General features: G+C 41.2%; 1 protein-coding gene across 1 annotated transcript in view; it reads left to right on the forward strand.

Moving 5' to 3' along the window:
- The first annotated feature begins 8,571 nt into the window (after nucleotides 1-8,571).
- Nucleotides 8,572-14,779, forward strand: part of prkrip1 (PRKR interacting protein 1) — an 18,058-nt gene continuing 11,850 nt past the window's right edge. Inside the window, exons 1-2 of the mRNA XM_041236622.1 lie at nucleotides 8,572-8,730; nucleotides 12,530-12,608. Of these exons, the coding sequence (XP_041092556.1) occupies nucleotides 8,602-8,730; nucleotides 12,530-12,608 (208 nt within the window). The 5' untranslated portion in view covers nucleotides 8,572-8,601. The remainder of the gene's footprint in view (nucleotides 8,731-12,529; nucleotides 12,609-14,779) is intronic.

The following is a 14,779-nucleotide window of genomic DNA, read 5'->3' on the forward strand; positions in this document are numbered from 1 at the left end:
TTTACCCTCCTTCCTCCTCTTCATATTCAGTTTACCCTCCCTTCTCCTCTTCATCTTCACATATTCATAATCAGTTTACCCTCCTTCCTCCTCTTCATATATTTATAGTCAGTTTATCCATCCATCCATTATCATTAACCCTGTGGAATTGTATTTTTTATTTATTATTTTTTCTGCGAAGATATTAAAGATTTATTATTTTCTGCATTCACAGAATGCCTTCAATCTCACTCTTTGTGCAGCACCATGAAACAGGTTAATTATCTTAATTCCAAAATCCAGGAAAGACTTGAATTGATAGATAATTGGCAGCCAATAATGTTATTGAATACAGATTATAAAGCATTAATAGCAGTTTATGCCTGCAGACTTAAACCAGGACTAGATGAGGTTATAGGTGGAACACAATCAGGATTAGTCAAAGGAAGACACATGCTCAATAACACCAGGCTTGTCTTGGAAACATTACCCCTTGATTTATATAAAGCATCCAATACCATTCAGCATTCAATCTTAATTAAAGCTCGGAATAGTTTCGATTTGGATCTACAAATAGTAGATCCATTCAACTTTTATAAAGATCCATTCAAATTTGTAAAGAAGATATTCACCAGTGAGAAAAATGGCACACTAAAATCATCTAAGTTTGAGCTGAAAAGATATTTGGAGGAAACACATACAGATTCAAAAAGGCAGGAGCCTATGTCAATTCCTTCAGATATCCCACCTATCAATCCACCCGAATACCAAATGGAGGACTGTGCACCTAAGTGGAAAGAAGTAGAGCAAGCTGTGAAAAATCTACGAATTCTACGAATCCTGTGGAAATTGATGAAAGTGGCATGGGAAAAACAGGGTGTACCAAGAGCATGGTGTCGAGTAGGTGGAGTCTTTATGCCAAAAGAAAAAGATTCTACAAGCATCGGTCAGTTTCATCCTATTTCCCTATTAAAATGTAGAAGGCAAAATTTTCTTCAGCATTATTGCTCAGAGATTGTCAACCTACCTATTAAAGAACTGCTTCATTGACACCAGTACAAAAAGCAGGCATTCCAGGTTTCCCAGGATGCTTAGAACACATCAGCGTAATCTGGCAACAAATTCAATCAGCAAAAAAGGAGAGGAAGGAGCTCCATGTGACATTCCTGGATTTGGCTAATGCATATGGTTCAGTGCCACATGAACTTCTTTGGGCAGCATTTGATTTTTTTAGCGTACCGATGACAATAACAAATTTAGTGAAAGCCTACTTTAGAGATTTGCAATTTAGTTTTTCAACTTCAGAATTTAGTACTACATGGCAATGCCTACAAGTTGGAATAATGGCAGGATGTACCATTTCTCCACTGGCTTTTACCATGGCAATGGAAGTAATTATTAGGGCATCAAAATGGGTAGTGGGAGGAGAGCGCTTGGCTTCTGGAATGCGACTACCACCAATTCGAGCATACATGGATGACATGACAACAATGACTACAACAGTAGCCTGAACACTAATCAGTTATTGGGCAAATTAACCAATAACATTGACAGGGCATGAATGCAATTCAAGCCCACTAAATCAAGCAGCATCTCTATAATTAAAGGTAAAGTAGTAGATAAAAGGGTCTACATTAACAGTGTAGCAATACCAACAGTGTCCGAGAAGCCAGTGAAAAGTCTAGGGAGATGGTACAACGGGGATCTAAAGGACACAGTTCGTGTGGGAGAAGTTAGATAACAAGCAGTGGAAGGGTTGAAGCGCATAGACAGCAGCGCCTTACCGGGCAAACTGAAACTCTGGTGCTTTCAGTTTGGTCTACTGACAAGACCGCTGTGGCCACTGACTGTGTACAAGGTTTCCTTGACAACAGTTAAGAAGCTGGAAGCTTTAATCAGTTCATACATCAGGAAATGGTTGGGAGTTCCACGCTGCCTCAGAAGTGGGACTTTATGGTAAAGGAATACTCCAGCTACCAATCTCTGCTCTAACCGAGGAGTTTAAGTGCGCCAAAATCCGACTGGAAATGACATTAGTAGATTAATGTGACAAATGCATAAGGGAGGCAGCACCTGTGTTGAAAACTGGAAGAAAATGGGTGGCAAAGAAAGCTGTGGAAGATTAAGGCTGCCCTTTGAATCTGAGATATTATAGGGCAAGTTCAGCATGGAAAAGGAGGTTTTGGTCTCAGTTCAGCTCCTCCTACATGGCACAAGGCAACCCAGCTCAACGGAGGAAGCTGGTAGTCAATGAGGTGCAAAAGCAGGAGGAGAGAATCAGGTGTGTAAAGACAGTTTCCCAGGCCAAGCAGGGAGAATGGATGAGATGGGAGAGTGTGGAACAACGCAAGATCAGCTGGCAAGATCTACGGACAATGGAACAGAGCAGGATCAATTTCCCCATCAGATCAGCATACGATGTTCTCCCATCACCACAGAACCTAAACTTCTAGGTGGGTGAGGGATCCCTCATGTCCTTTGTGTTCATCACCTGCAACACTAAGGCACATTTTGACAGAATATAAGGTGGGTCTTAGCCAAGGACGGTTTACTTTGCGCCATGACCAGGTGCTGCGATGTTTGGCCTTAGCATTGGAAGACAAGTGTAACCTGAACAATAAGTTGCCACCAGTTCCATCAAAGCATTACACACAAAAGATAATATTCCTCCATCCAGGAGAGCAACCACTGAGAAAAGTTGTTAAAACCAAGCCTCGCCCAGGACAACTGGAAGCTGCTAGAGACTGGAAGATGCTGGCAGCTTATTTTTCCACCTGAGATTGCCACCACTAATCTTCGACCAGACATTGTCTTGTGGTCTGAATAAGCATGCCTTGTTCACCTGGTAGAGTTAACAGTGCCATGGGAGGATGCTGTGGATGAGGGCGTATGAGAGGAAGAAACTTCGGTATGCTCAACTAGCTGCTGAAACGGAAGAGCGAGGATGGAGATTCCGAGTTTACCCAGTGGAGATGGGTTGTCGAGGATTTGTGGCACACTCTACAACCTGGTTTCTCAGAGATGTCGGGTTCAGTGGCCAATAGTTGTATCACACAGTGAAGAACTTATCTGAAGCAGCAGAAAGGAGCAGCAACTGGCTGTGGTTGAGACGGAAAGATTCTGGAAGGGGATCTCAAGCACAATAGAAAGAAAGCAACGCTGACGTACGGGTAAGTAAGCTGGGCTGAGCTGAGTGGATGATGGAGGGGGATGATGCTGGGACACCAGATTCACTGTCGAGCCCTCTTGAGGTGTCGTGGGCTAGTCGACGAAACACAGACAGAAGGTGTCCATTTGAAGATCCCAGAGATGTACCCTACTTAGCTCAATCCAGATGGTTGTCATGCTGATGCGCTGGGGAGACCGCACTGAGTTGATCCCCAGAGCCAGCATCGCAGCCGTTGTGTTTGTTGATGTGCTGGGGAGGCAAAATAAGTTGATCCCTGGACCCAACGCTATAGGAGGCCCTGCTCAAACTCCTCAAATCAATACTAAAGGTGGGTTATTTCCCTGGCATCTGGGATCAAGGATTAAATACACCCACATATAAAAATGGAGACAAATTCGACCCCAAAAACTACCAGGGCATCTGTTTGAGCAGTAACCTGGGGAAGGTGTTCTGCAGTATCATTAACAACCAGATACTGGCCTTCCTTACCGAACACAGTGTCCTGAGTAAGAGTCAGATTGGATTCCTACCAAAACACCGGACATCTGACCATATTTACACTCGACACACCCTAATAAACAAACATGTACACCAAAATAAAAATAAAATACTTGCTTTTTTTTTATAGGCTTTTGACTCAATCTAGCATGAAGGACTACTTTACAAACTTATCCAAAGCAGTGTAGGTAAAGTATATGACATCATCAAATCTATATATACAGAAAATAAATGTGGGGTTAAGATTGGCAATAAAAGAACATCATTTTTTTCACAAGGGCGGGGAGTGAGAGGGGGCTGCAGTCTGAGCCCAACACTGTTCAACATCTACATCAACAAGCTGGCCATTGTGTTGGAGAAGTTTGCAGCTTACATGTTGGCTTCATCTGAAAAATAGTAACATAAACTCTTACCCTGATAAAGCATTGCAATACCAAGAGCAGAGCCCAGAGAAGAGTCCCCTCAGCCAGCTGGTCCTGAAGCTCACTGCACTGAGAACCACACGAACACCAGCCAGCTCAGTATAGCTGCATTCGAACACATACAATCAGAGTAAACCAAATTATAGCACAAAACAAACAAGAACACCTTATTCATTGGGACATGCACACTGAAACACAAAGCAAACTGGAATGCTATCCAGCCCTAAAAAGACACTACACCCTGGCTGAATACCTGACCAGGGTGAAAGACAACAAACAGAGACAGACCTTAACAAAGTACAGGCTCAGTGAGCACAGCCTGGCCATCGGGAAGGGTCGACACAGGCAGACATGGCTGCCCAAAGAGGACAGGCTGTGTGCTTACCGTCCTCTCAACCAGGTCGAGGCTGACTTACACTTTCTAGTGCAGTGTTGCTATTATAGCATATCACCATGGGTCGGAATGGGCAAACCACTGGCAGATATCCATACACCTAGCATTTAAAAACATAAACGGCAGACACATTGGTGTTTATCGCGATAGACATGACCGACGAGATTTATATTACTGTTAAGAACATAAGAAAGTTTACAAATGAGAGGAAGCCATTCGGCCCATCTTGCTCATTTGGTTGTTAGTAGCTTATTGATCCCAGAATCTCATCAAGCAGCTTCTTGAAGGATCCCAGGGTGTCAGCTTCAACAACATTACTGGGGAGTTGATTCCAGACCCTCACAATTCTCTGTGTAAAAAAGTGCCTCCTATTTTCTGTTCTGAATGCCCCTTTGTCTAATCTCCATTTGCGACCCCTGGTCCTTGTTTCTTTTTTCAGGCTGAAAAAGTCCCTTGTGTCGACATTGTCAATACCTTTTAGAATTTTGAATGCTTGAATTAGGTCGCCACGTAGTCTTCTTTGTTCAAGACTGAACAGATTCAATTCTTTTAGCCTGTCTGCATATGACATGCCTTTTAAGCCCGGAATAATTCTGGTCGCTCTTCTTTGCACTCTTTCTAGAGCAGCAATATCTTTTTTATAGCGAGGTGACCAGAACTGAACACAATATTCAAGATGAGGTCTTACTAGTGCATTGTACAGTTTTAACATTACTTCCCTTGATTTAAATTCAACACTTTTCACAATGTATCCGAGCATCTTGTTAGCCTTTTTTATAGCTTCCCCACATTGTCTAGATGAAGACATTTCTGAGTCAACAAAAACTCCTAGGTCTTTTTCATAGATTACTTCTCCAATTTCTGTATCTCCCATATGATATTTATAATGTACATTTTTATTTCCTGCGTGCAGTACCTTACACTTTTCTCTATTAAATGTCATTTGCCATGTGTCTGCCCAGTTCTGAATCTTGTCTAGATCATTTTGAATGACCTTTGCTGCTGCAACAGTGTTTGCCACTCCTCCTACTTTTGTGTCATCTGCAAATTTAACAAGTTTGCTTACTATACCAGAATCTAAATCATTAATGTAGATTAGGAATAGAAGAGGACCTAATACTGATCCCTGTGGTACACCACTGGTTACCACACTCCATTCTGAGGTTTTTCCTCTAATCAGTACTTTCTGTTTTCTACATGTTAACCACTCCCTAATCCATGTACATGTGTTTCCTTGAATCCCAACTGCGTTCAGTTTGAGAATTAATCTTTTGTGCGGGACTTTGTCAAAAGCTTTCTGGAAATCTAAATAAACCATGTCATATGCTTTGCAATTATCCATTATCGATGTTGCATCCTCAAAAAAATCAAGCAAGTTAGTTAGACACGATCTCCCTTTCCTAAAACCATGTTGACTGTCTCCCAGGACCCTGTTACCATATAGGTAATTTTCCATTTTGGATCTTATTATAGTTTCCATAAGTTTGCATATAATAGAAGTCAGGCTTACTGGTCTGTGGTTACCTGGTTCAGTTTTGTTTCCCTTTTTGTGGATCGGTATTACGTTTGCAATTTTCCAGTCTGTCGGTACCACCCCTGTGTCAAGAGACTGCTGCATGATCTTGGCTAGCGGTTTGTAAATTACTTCTTTCATTTCTTTGAGTACTATTGGGAAGATCTCATCCGGCCCAGGGGATTTGTTTATTTTAAGAGCTCCTAGTCCCTTTAACACTTCTGCCTCGGTTATGCTAAAGTTATTTAAAACTGGATAGGAACTGGATGACATGTGGGGCATGTTGTCCGTATCTTCCTTTGTAAAAACTTGTGAAAAGTAATCATTTAATATATTTGCTATTTTTTTTCTTCATCTATGATTTTGCCATTTGTATCTCTTAAACATTTAATCTCCTCTTTGAATGTTCTCTTGCTGTTGTAATATTGGAAAAACATTTTGGGATTGGTTTTAGCCCCCTTAGCAATGTTTATTTCTATTTCTCTCTTGGCCTTTCTAACTTCCTTTTTGACTTGCGTTTGCAGTTCCGTGTACTCTTTCTGTGTACTTTCTTTTTGGTCTTTTTTAATGCTCTGTAAAGTGCCTTTTTTCGCTGAATATTTTTTTTTAATTGATCTATTAAACCATTTTGGCAATTTAGTTTTACATTTAGATTTGTCTACTTTAGGGATGTAATTGTTTTGCGCCTCTAGTACTACATTTTTGAAGAACAACCATCCTTTTTCTGTGGGTGTTTTCTCTATTTTACTCCAATCTACTTCTGTTAGTCTCTGTTTCATACCTTCATTGTTTGCTTTTCTAAAATTGTAAACCTTAGCTTTAGTCTTTACTTTTGGGGTTTTAAAAAACACTTCAAATGAGACCATGTTGTGGTCTGAGTTTGCCAGTGGTTCTCTGACCTCTGTTTTAGTTATTCTATCTTCGTTATTTGAAAAGGCTAAATCAAGGCATGCCTCCCCTCTAGTCAGTGCCTTGAGAAATTGTGTTAGAAAGCAGTCATTTGTCATTTCCACCATTTCTATTTCATCCTTCGTGCTACCCACCGGGTTTTCCCATTTTATAGGGGGGAAGTTGAAATTAGTATGGTTTCTCCTTTGCTACACCCATTTCTAATGTCATTGTATAACAGATTATTTTGCTCACCGTGTTGAACTTTTGGGACGCCGAAGTGTACACGAGATACTGAACGAATCTGAATCGGACATCCTGATTAATTAAAGTAGTGAAAAAAAGCAAAAGTATTCAAATAAATTAAAAACTCGCCATTCTGATCGCTCTGTTCCTTCTCCCTGAAGTACGGCGTTCTATCCCATTTTGAAAATAAATTGTTTCTTAAAAATATCTCTTAAACTTTCAGCTTTTCACAAAAGATGTGGGTCCCTTTTAAAAGAGACTTTGGTGTTAAAGGATGTTTTGTTGCCGTTGCTCACGCTGTCCGTTCATCTGCATGCCTGCCTGCTGCTGCCAGACCCACCTCCTGCGCAGCTGTGTGATCTGATGCTGAACATTTATGAAATTCATCTCGACAGTTCCTGCCATACCTTTTAAATGTGTCCAGGTACGATGATATCGTGTCTTCTGCTGTGCCCTGCATTGTTTTAAATTGTTTCTTAACTCTGGCCCAGTAGTTCTCCACATTACCAAGCTGTAAATTGCAAAGTCAGTTTGATAAGTGACCGGGTATTCCATGCAAATAACGTCTTTCTCGCCACTGTGAAGCTGCAGCACAAACCTGGTATGGATACCTCCTGTTACTACCCCGGATAACAAAGGATGATATAAAAAACCGCACGCTCAGCTGATACTATTGCAGGTCTTGTGAGGAAGGCTCTGCGTGATTTAAAGGCTGTCTTATTTGTGCTGCGTGATATAAAGGCAGACTCATTTGTGCTGGGCCATGATGAAAATAGGCAGTAATATTTTACTTTAAAATGTAATGAATAAACCAAGAAGTGCAACGAATCAAAACTGCACTTTCAATGGCAATGTTCAATTCAACATCTGAAATTATTTTTTAATTAATGCATTTTTTAAAATGTTTTAAGGGACTATTTTATCTAAGGTCAGGCAGAGGCGAAATGATGTTTAAAAAAATAGTTTTTTGTTAATTAAAACATGTTTTTACGTTTTTTTTTTGTTTTTTTTTTGTAATGTTGGTTGATCCATTTTACAAGCGCAATAGGCACTTCAGGGTGCGGGATATACTCTAATATCCACACGCCCGGGCGGTCAAAGCCACTCGGATTCGCCTGGTGACTTATAACGCACCCGGCTGGCTGGTTATTAGAGCATACCCCACACCCTGTCGTGCCTTTATTGCTTACATATATCATTATTATTATTGTTATTGTTGTTGTGATTTGTTTTAAGGATACTGTGTCGTTTTGTTTATTTAATGTAACATTTCCACATGTTTTAAATGTTAACTGTAAAGGTGGAATTTACCCGTCATTGCTTTGGCAGTACTTGTGATAAGAAGTCATGGCAATGAAGCGCTTACAATGGCAGTATCGCTTGGTATCGGCAGGGGGAGCTCGCTCCCTTCACCTGCAGCATTGAGGCTGCACATCCCAGTCTCTTACCGCGCATGTGCGACTGCAAACGAGGCCCAGCACAAGGAGGGAAGATGGCGGGGACCAGGGAGGGCAGCGCCAGGCCTGGGAAACCGGCGGCCAAAGAGCCGCAGCCGCTCGTAATTGCCAAAACTGCAGCGGAGGAGCAGCGGCTTAGGTTGGAGAGACTCATGAGAAACCCTGTAAGTGTCATAGAGGTTTATGTGGATAAACGGATCCAACACAAGAAGGTCACATTTGAATTCCCGCTCGAGTGCTGTGACGGGGCAGGCGATGGGATTGCAGAGAGCAGCCGTGCACCCTGCAGTCCAGCACTGTTACCATTAACATGATACATACGAAATGTTCTTTTTAATGCTGCGCGATGCCCAGGCGTACTGTACAAGGGGTATTAATAGGGTTAATATCTGTGCGGGCGCTCTGTACTGTAGGGATATTATTAGTGTTAATATCTGTGCGGGCGCTCTGTACTGTAGGGATATTATTAGTGTTAATATCTGTGCGGGCGCTCTGTACTGTAGGGATATTATTAGTGTTAATATCTGTGCGGGCGCTCTGTACTGTAGGGATATTATTAGTGTTAATATCTGTGCGGGCGCTCTGTACTGTAGGGATATTATTAGTGTTAATATCTGTGCGGGCGCTCTGTACTGTAGGGATATTATTAGTGTTAATATCTGTGCGGGCACTCTGTACTGTAGGGATATTATTAGTGTTAATATCTGTGCGGGCGCTCTGTACTGTAGGGATATTATTAGTGTTAATATCTGTGCGGGCGCTCTGTACTGTAGGGATATTATTAGTGTTAATATCTGTGCGGGCGCTCTGTACTGTAGGGATATTATTAGTGTTAATATCTGTGCGGGCGCTCTGTACTGTAGGGATATTATTAGTGTTAATATCTGTGCGGGCGCTCTGTACTGTAGGGATATTATTAGTGTTAATATCTGTGCGGGCGCTCTGTACTGTAGGGATATTATTAGTGTTAATATCTGTGCGGGCGCTCTGTACTGTAGGGATATTATTAGTGTTAATATCTGTGCGGGCGCTCTGTACTGTAGGGATATTATTAGTGTTAATATCTGTGCGGGCGCTCTGTACTGTAGGGATATTATTAGTGTTAATATCTGTGCGGGCGCTCTGTACTGTAGGGATATTATTAGTGTTAATATCTGTGCGGGCGCTCTGTACTGTAGGGATATTATTAGTGTTAATATCTGTGCGGGCGCTCTGTACTGTAGGGATATTATTAGTGTTAATATCTGTGCGGGCGCTCTGTACTGTAGGGATATTATTAGTGTTAATATCTGTGCGGGCGCTCTGTACTGTAGGGATATTATTAGTGTTAATATCTGTGCGGGCGCTCTGTACTGTAGGGATATTATTAGTGTTAATATCTGTGCGGGCGCTCTGTACTGTAGGGATATTATTAGTGTTAATATCTGTGCGGGCGCTCTGTACTGTAGGGATATTATTAGTGTTAATATCTGTGCGGGCGCTCTGTACTGTAGGGATATTATTAGTGTTAATATCTGTGCGGGCGCTCTGTACTGTAGGGATATTATTAGTGTTAATATCTGTGCGGGCGCTCTGTACTGTAGGGATATTATTAGTGTTAATATCTGTGCGGGCACTCTGTACTGTAGGGATATTATTAGCGGGCGCTCTGTTAATATTATGTGCGGGCGCTCTGTACTGTAGGGATATTATTAGTGTTAATATCTGTGCGGGCGCTCTGTACTGTAGGGATATTATTAGTGTTAATATCTGTGCGGGCGCTCTGTACTGTAGGGATATTATTAGTGTTAATATCTGTGCGGGCGCTCTGTACTGTAGGGATATTATTAGTGTTAATATCTGTGCGGGCGCTCTGTACTGTAGGGATATTATTAGTGTTAATATCTGTGCGGGCGCTCTGTACTGTAGGGATATTATTAGTGTTAATATCTGTGCGGGCGCTCTGTACTGTAGGGATATTATTAGTGTTAATATCTGTGCGGGCACTCTGTACTGTAGGGATATTATTAGTGTTAATATCTGTGCGGGCGCTCTGTACTGTAGGGATATTATTAGTGTTAATATCTGTGCGGGCTGCTCTGTACTGTAGGGATATTATTAGTGTTAATATCTGTGCGGGCGCTCTGTACTGTAGGGATATTATTAGTGTTAATATCTGTGCGGGCGCTCTGTACTGTAGGGATATTATTAGTGTTAATATCTGTGCGGGCGCTCTGTACTGTAGGGATATTATTAGTGTTAATATCTGTGCGGGCGCTCTGTACTGTAGGGATATTATTAGTGTTAATATCTGTGCGGGCGCTCTGTACTGTAGGGATATTATTAGTGTTAATATCTGTGCGGGCGCTCTGTACTGTAGGGATATTATTAGTGTTAGTATTTGCGCGGACACTCTGTACTGTATATTATTAGTGTTAATATCTGCGCGGGCGCTCTGTACTGTAGGGATATTAATAGGGTTAATATCATGGTACGGGATTTATGCCCCAATCCGGGCGCTCTGTACTGAAGGGATATTATTAGTGTTAATATCTGTGCGGGCGCTCTGTACTATGAATAGGGATATTAAGTGTTAAACCTGTGCGGGCATCTGTACTGTATACAGCTTATGGCGGGCGCTCTGTACTGTAATATTATTAGTTTAATATCTGCACGGGCTCTGTACTGTATGTGCGGGCGCTCTGTAGAATTAATACATTTTGCTCTGTACTGTATATTATTAGTGTTAATCTGAAACTCTGTACTGTAGGGATATTATTAGTGTTAATATCTGTGCGGGCGCTCTGTACTGTAGGGATATTATTAGTGTTATATCTGTGCGGGCGCTCTGTACTGTAGGGATATTATTAGTAGTTTTGTTAATATCTGTGCGGGCGCTCTGTACTGTAGGGATCTGTGCGGGCGCTCTGTACTGTAGGGATATTACTGTACAAAAATTAGTGTTAATATGTGACATTTCCTACTCTAACATGAAATACTGTGCGGGCGCTCTGTACTGTTATTATTAGGCTTCCGGTAGACTGTTCTGTACTGTATATTATTAGTGTTAATTTTGTCGTTTCTGTGATGTACCTTATAGGGATATTATTAGTGTTAATATCTGTGTAAGGGATATTATTAGTGTTAATATCTGTGCGGGCGCTCTGTACTGTAGGGATATTATAGTGTTAATATCTGTGCGGGCGCTCTGTATGTAGGGATATTATAGTGTTAATATCTGTGCGGGCACTATAGATATTATTAGTATACATCACGGGCGCTCTGTACTGTATTTGTGTTAATATCTGTCTGTACTGTAGGGATATTATTTAATATCTAAAATTCTAGTGTTAATATCTGCTGCAAAACATTTGGCCATAGCTGTATTTAAAACTGAATCAGAACAGGAACACTTGGCAAAAATTGAAATTAGCCGCAGTGGCGAAAATGTTTTTTCTACACCAGTGCACCTTACTGATCCCCTCCGGGTCTCTGGAACGATCCAGTGGTGTAGAACCCCCCAAAATGTATCAATTTATATAGTGTTGAAATATCTGCTAGCATTGAATGTCTCTCATATTCGATTGCTCCTGAGTGATTTTTATAAAAATCAATCTTGCATTCGTTCAAATCCAACAACAGAGAAAATCACACTGTTTCAAATGACCAGGTTACTAAGCAGAAGCAGAGCTTGATCTATAGAAAGTGTTTCTACAGTATTAGCTGTTAAGTACAGGTTTAACATACTTTCTTTTCCATGCAGTGTACTTGTTATGTGAATCCTTTGGGGGCTTGTGGGTTATTCTTATTCTTGGAATAATTACAGTTATCTGTGAGTGTTCATGGTGTATCCTCTATATATCTGACATTTAAAATGTTTTTTTTTCCTACCACTATGAAACATTATGCTTTTCTGAAACAGAGAATTGTTTAATTAGATAGCCTTGTATATAAAGCATACATTTTGAAATCCTTTTTTTGTAGGATAAGCCTGTACCAATCCCAGAGAGACCAAAGGAATGGAACCCACGTGCTCCTCCAGAGTTTGTCCGAGACGTAATGGGTAAGCTCTGCCTTTCTCCTTGTTGCTCAACAGGCAGACATACCGGAGCTTTCTTATAAGATACTCACTAAGAGTGTTAATCTACACTTAACCCTTCTGATTAAACCCTTCTGAATTACCATTTAAACTATCATAGACATATTCAATGAAAACATAGACTTTTTAGAGCTATCTTTTAAGTTTATTTATTTCGAACTTCACAAAGTTTACAATGCATCTAGATAATGTAAATGATAGGTCAGTGTCGAGTCCCCTGGAGTTTAGGAAGAATACTCTGCAGTGTGGTTTTATTTCCTGTGTGACAAACATTTTTAAAGCTTTACAGCTTTGGTAATTGCATTGACGGTGAGACAACAGTCTTGGCAGTAGACCAAACTGAAAGCACCAGAGTTTCAATTTGCCCGGTAAAGCGCTGCTGTCTATGCTCTTCAACCCTTCCACTGCTTGTTGTCTAACTTCCCCACACGAACTATGTCCTTTAGATCCCTGTCGTACCATCTCCCTAGACTTTTCACTGGCTTCTCAGACACTGTTGGTATTGCTACACTGTTAATGTAGACCCTTTTATCTACTACTTTACCTTTAATTATAGAGATGCTGCTTGATTTAGTGGGCTTGAATTGCATTCATGCCCTGTCAATGTTATTGGTTAATTTGCCCAATAACAGATTAGTGCAGGCTACTGTTGTAGTCATTGTTGTCATGTCATCCATGTATGCTAGAATTGGTGGTAGTCGCATTCCAGAAGCCAAGCGCTCTCCTCCCACTACCCATTTTGATGCCCTAATAATGACTTCCATTGCCATGATAAAAGCCAGTGGAGAAATGGTACATCCTGCCATTATTCCAACTTCTAGGCATTGCAATTTAATGCTGAATTCTGAAGTTGAAAAACTAAATTGCAAATCTCCAAAGTAGGCTTTCACTAAATTTGTTATTGTCATCGGTATGCTGAAAAAATCAAATGCTGCACAAAGAAGTTCATGTGGCACTGAACCATATACATCAGCCAAATCCAGGAATTTCACATAGAGCTCCTTCCTCTCCTTTTTTGCTGATTGCGTATGTTGCCAGATTACGCTGATGTGTTCTAAGCATCCTGGGAAACCTGGAATGCCTGCTTTTTGTACTGGTGTCAATGAAGCAGTTCTTTAATAGGTAGGTTGACAATCTCTGAGCAATAATGCTGAAGAAAATCTTGCCTTCTACGTTTTAATAGGGAAATAGAGCGAAACTGACCGATGCTTGTAGAATCTTTTTCTTTTGGCATAAAGACTCCACCTGCTCAACGCCATGCTCTTGGTACACCCTGTTCTCCCTTGCCACTTTCATCAATTTCCACAGGATTCGTAGAACTCCAGAAGCACTCCTGTACACTCTATGGAACTCAGTTAGGCCCTGGAGATGATGATGCCCTTGCTTTTTTCACAGCTTGCTGTACTTCTTTCCACTTAGGTGCACAGTCCTCCATTTGGTATTCGGGTGGATTGATAGGTGGGATATCGAAAGAATTGACATAGGCTCCTGCCTTTTTGAATCTGTATGTGTTTCCTCCAAATAGCTCTCCTTCTTAAACTTAGATGATTTTATTGTGCCATTTTTCTCACTGGTGAATATCATCTTTACAGATTTGAATGGATGTTTATGAAAGTTCATTCTCGCGCGCTCTTTCTTTTTGTAGTGTTTCCATAGGTACTCAGCTCTGTGCAATGCTGCAAGCTTATCTTTTATGACCCTTTGTAACAGATTGAGTCCCTCCTTCTGACTTTGTTCTGCTTTTCTCCATTGCTTCCTCAACTGCCTCCTTTCTCTAACTAAGCATTCAATCTCCTGCTCCAGTCTAGACTTTCCAGGAATAGTTTGTACTATTTCCTTCCTTTTTTCAATTCCAATCCTCTCGCTTCCATATGCGTAGATGATGTCCCCAAATTTATCCAGCTTCTTTTCAACTGTTCCATTTAACCTTCCCAAAGTAAAACAGAGATCTGTGTTTGCTGTGTCCCACGCAGTTTTCTCACAAGCTTTTGGCCATTTAACTCCAGGCTTGTGCCCGTTGAGGTTCTTTTCTCTCTTACGCTGGTTCGTCTGACCGGGTTCGCAAGGATCATTAGGTCCATCACTAGTATCTGTATCCACGCAAGTCCTCCTCACGTCTATGACAGTGGTGCTGA

Source organism: Polyodon spathula, chromosome 41 (genome assembly GCF_017654505.1).
Source record: "Polyodon spathula isolate WHYD16114869_AA chromosome 41, ASM1765450v1, whole genome shotgun sequence".
Taxonomy (NCBI): Eukaryota; Metazoa; Chordata; class Actinopteri; order Acipenseriformes; family Polyodontidae; genus Polyodon; species Polyodon spathula.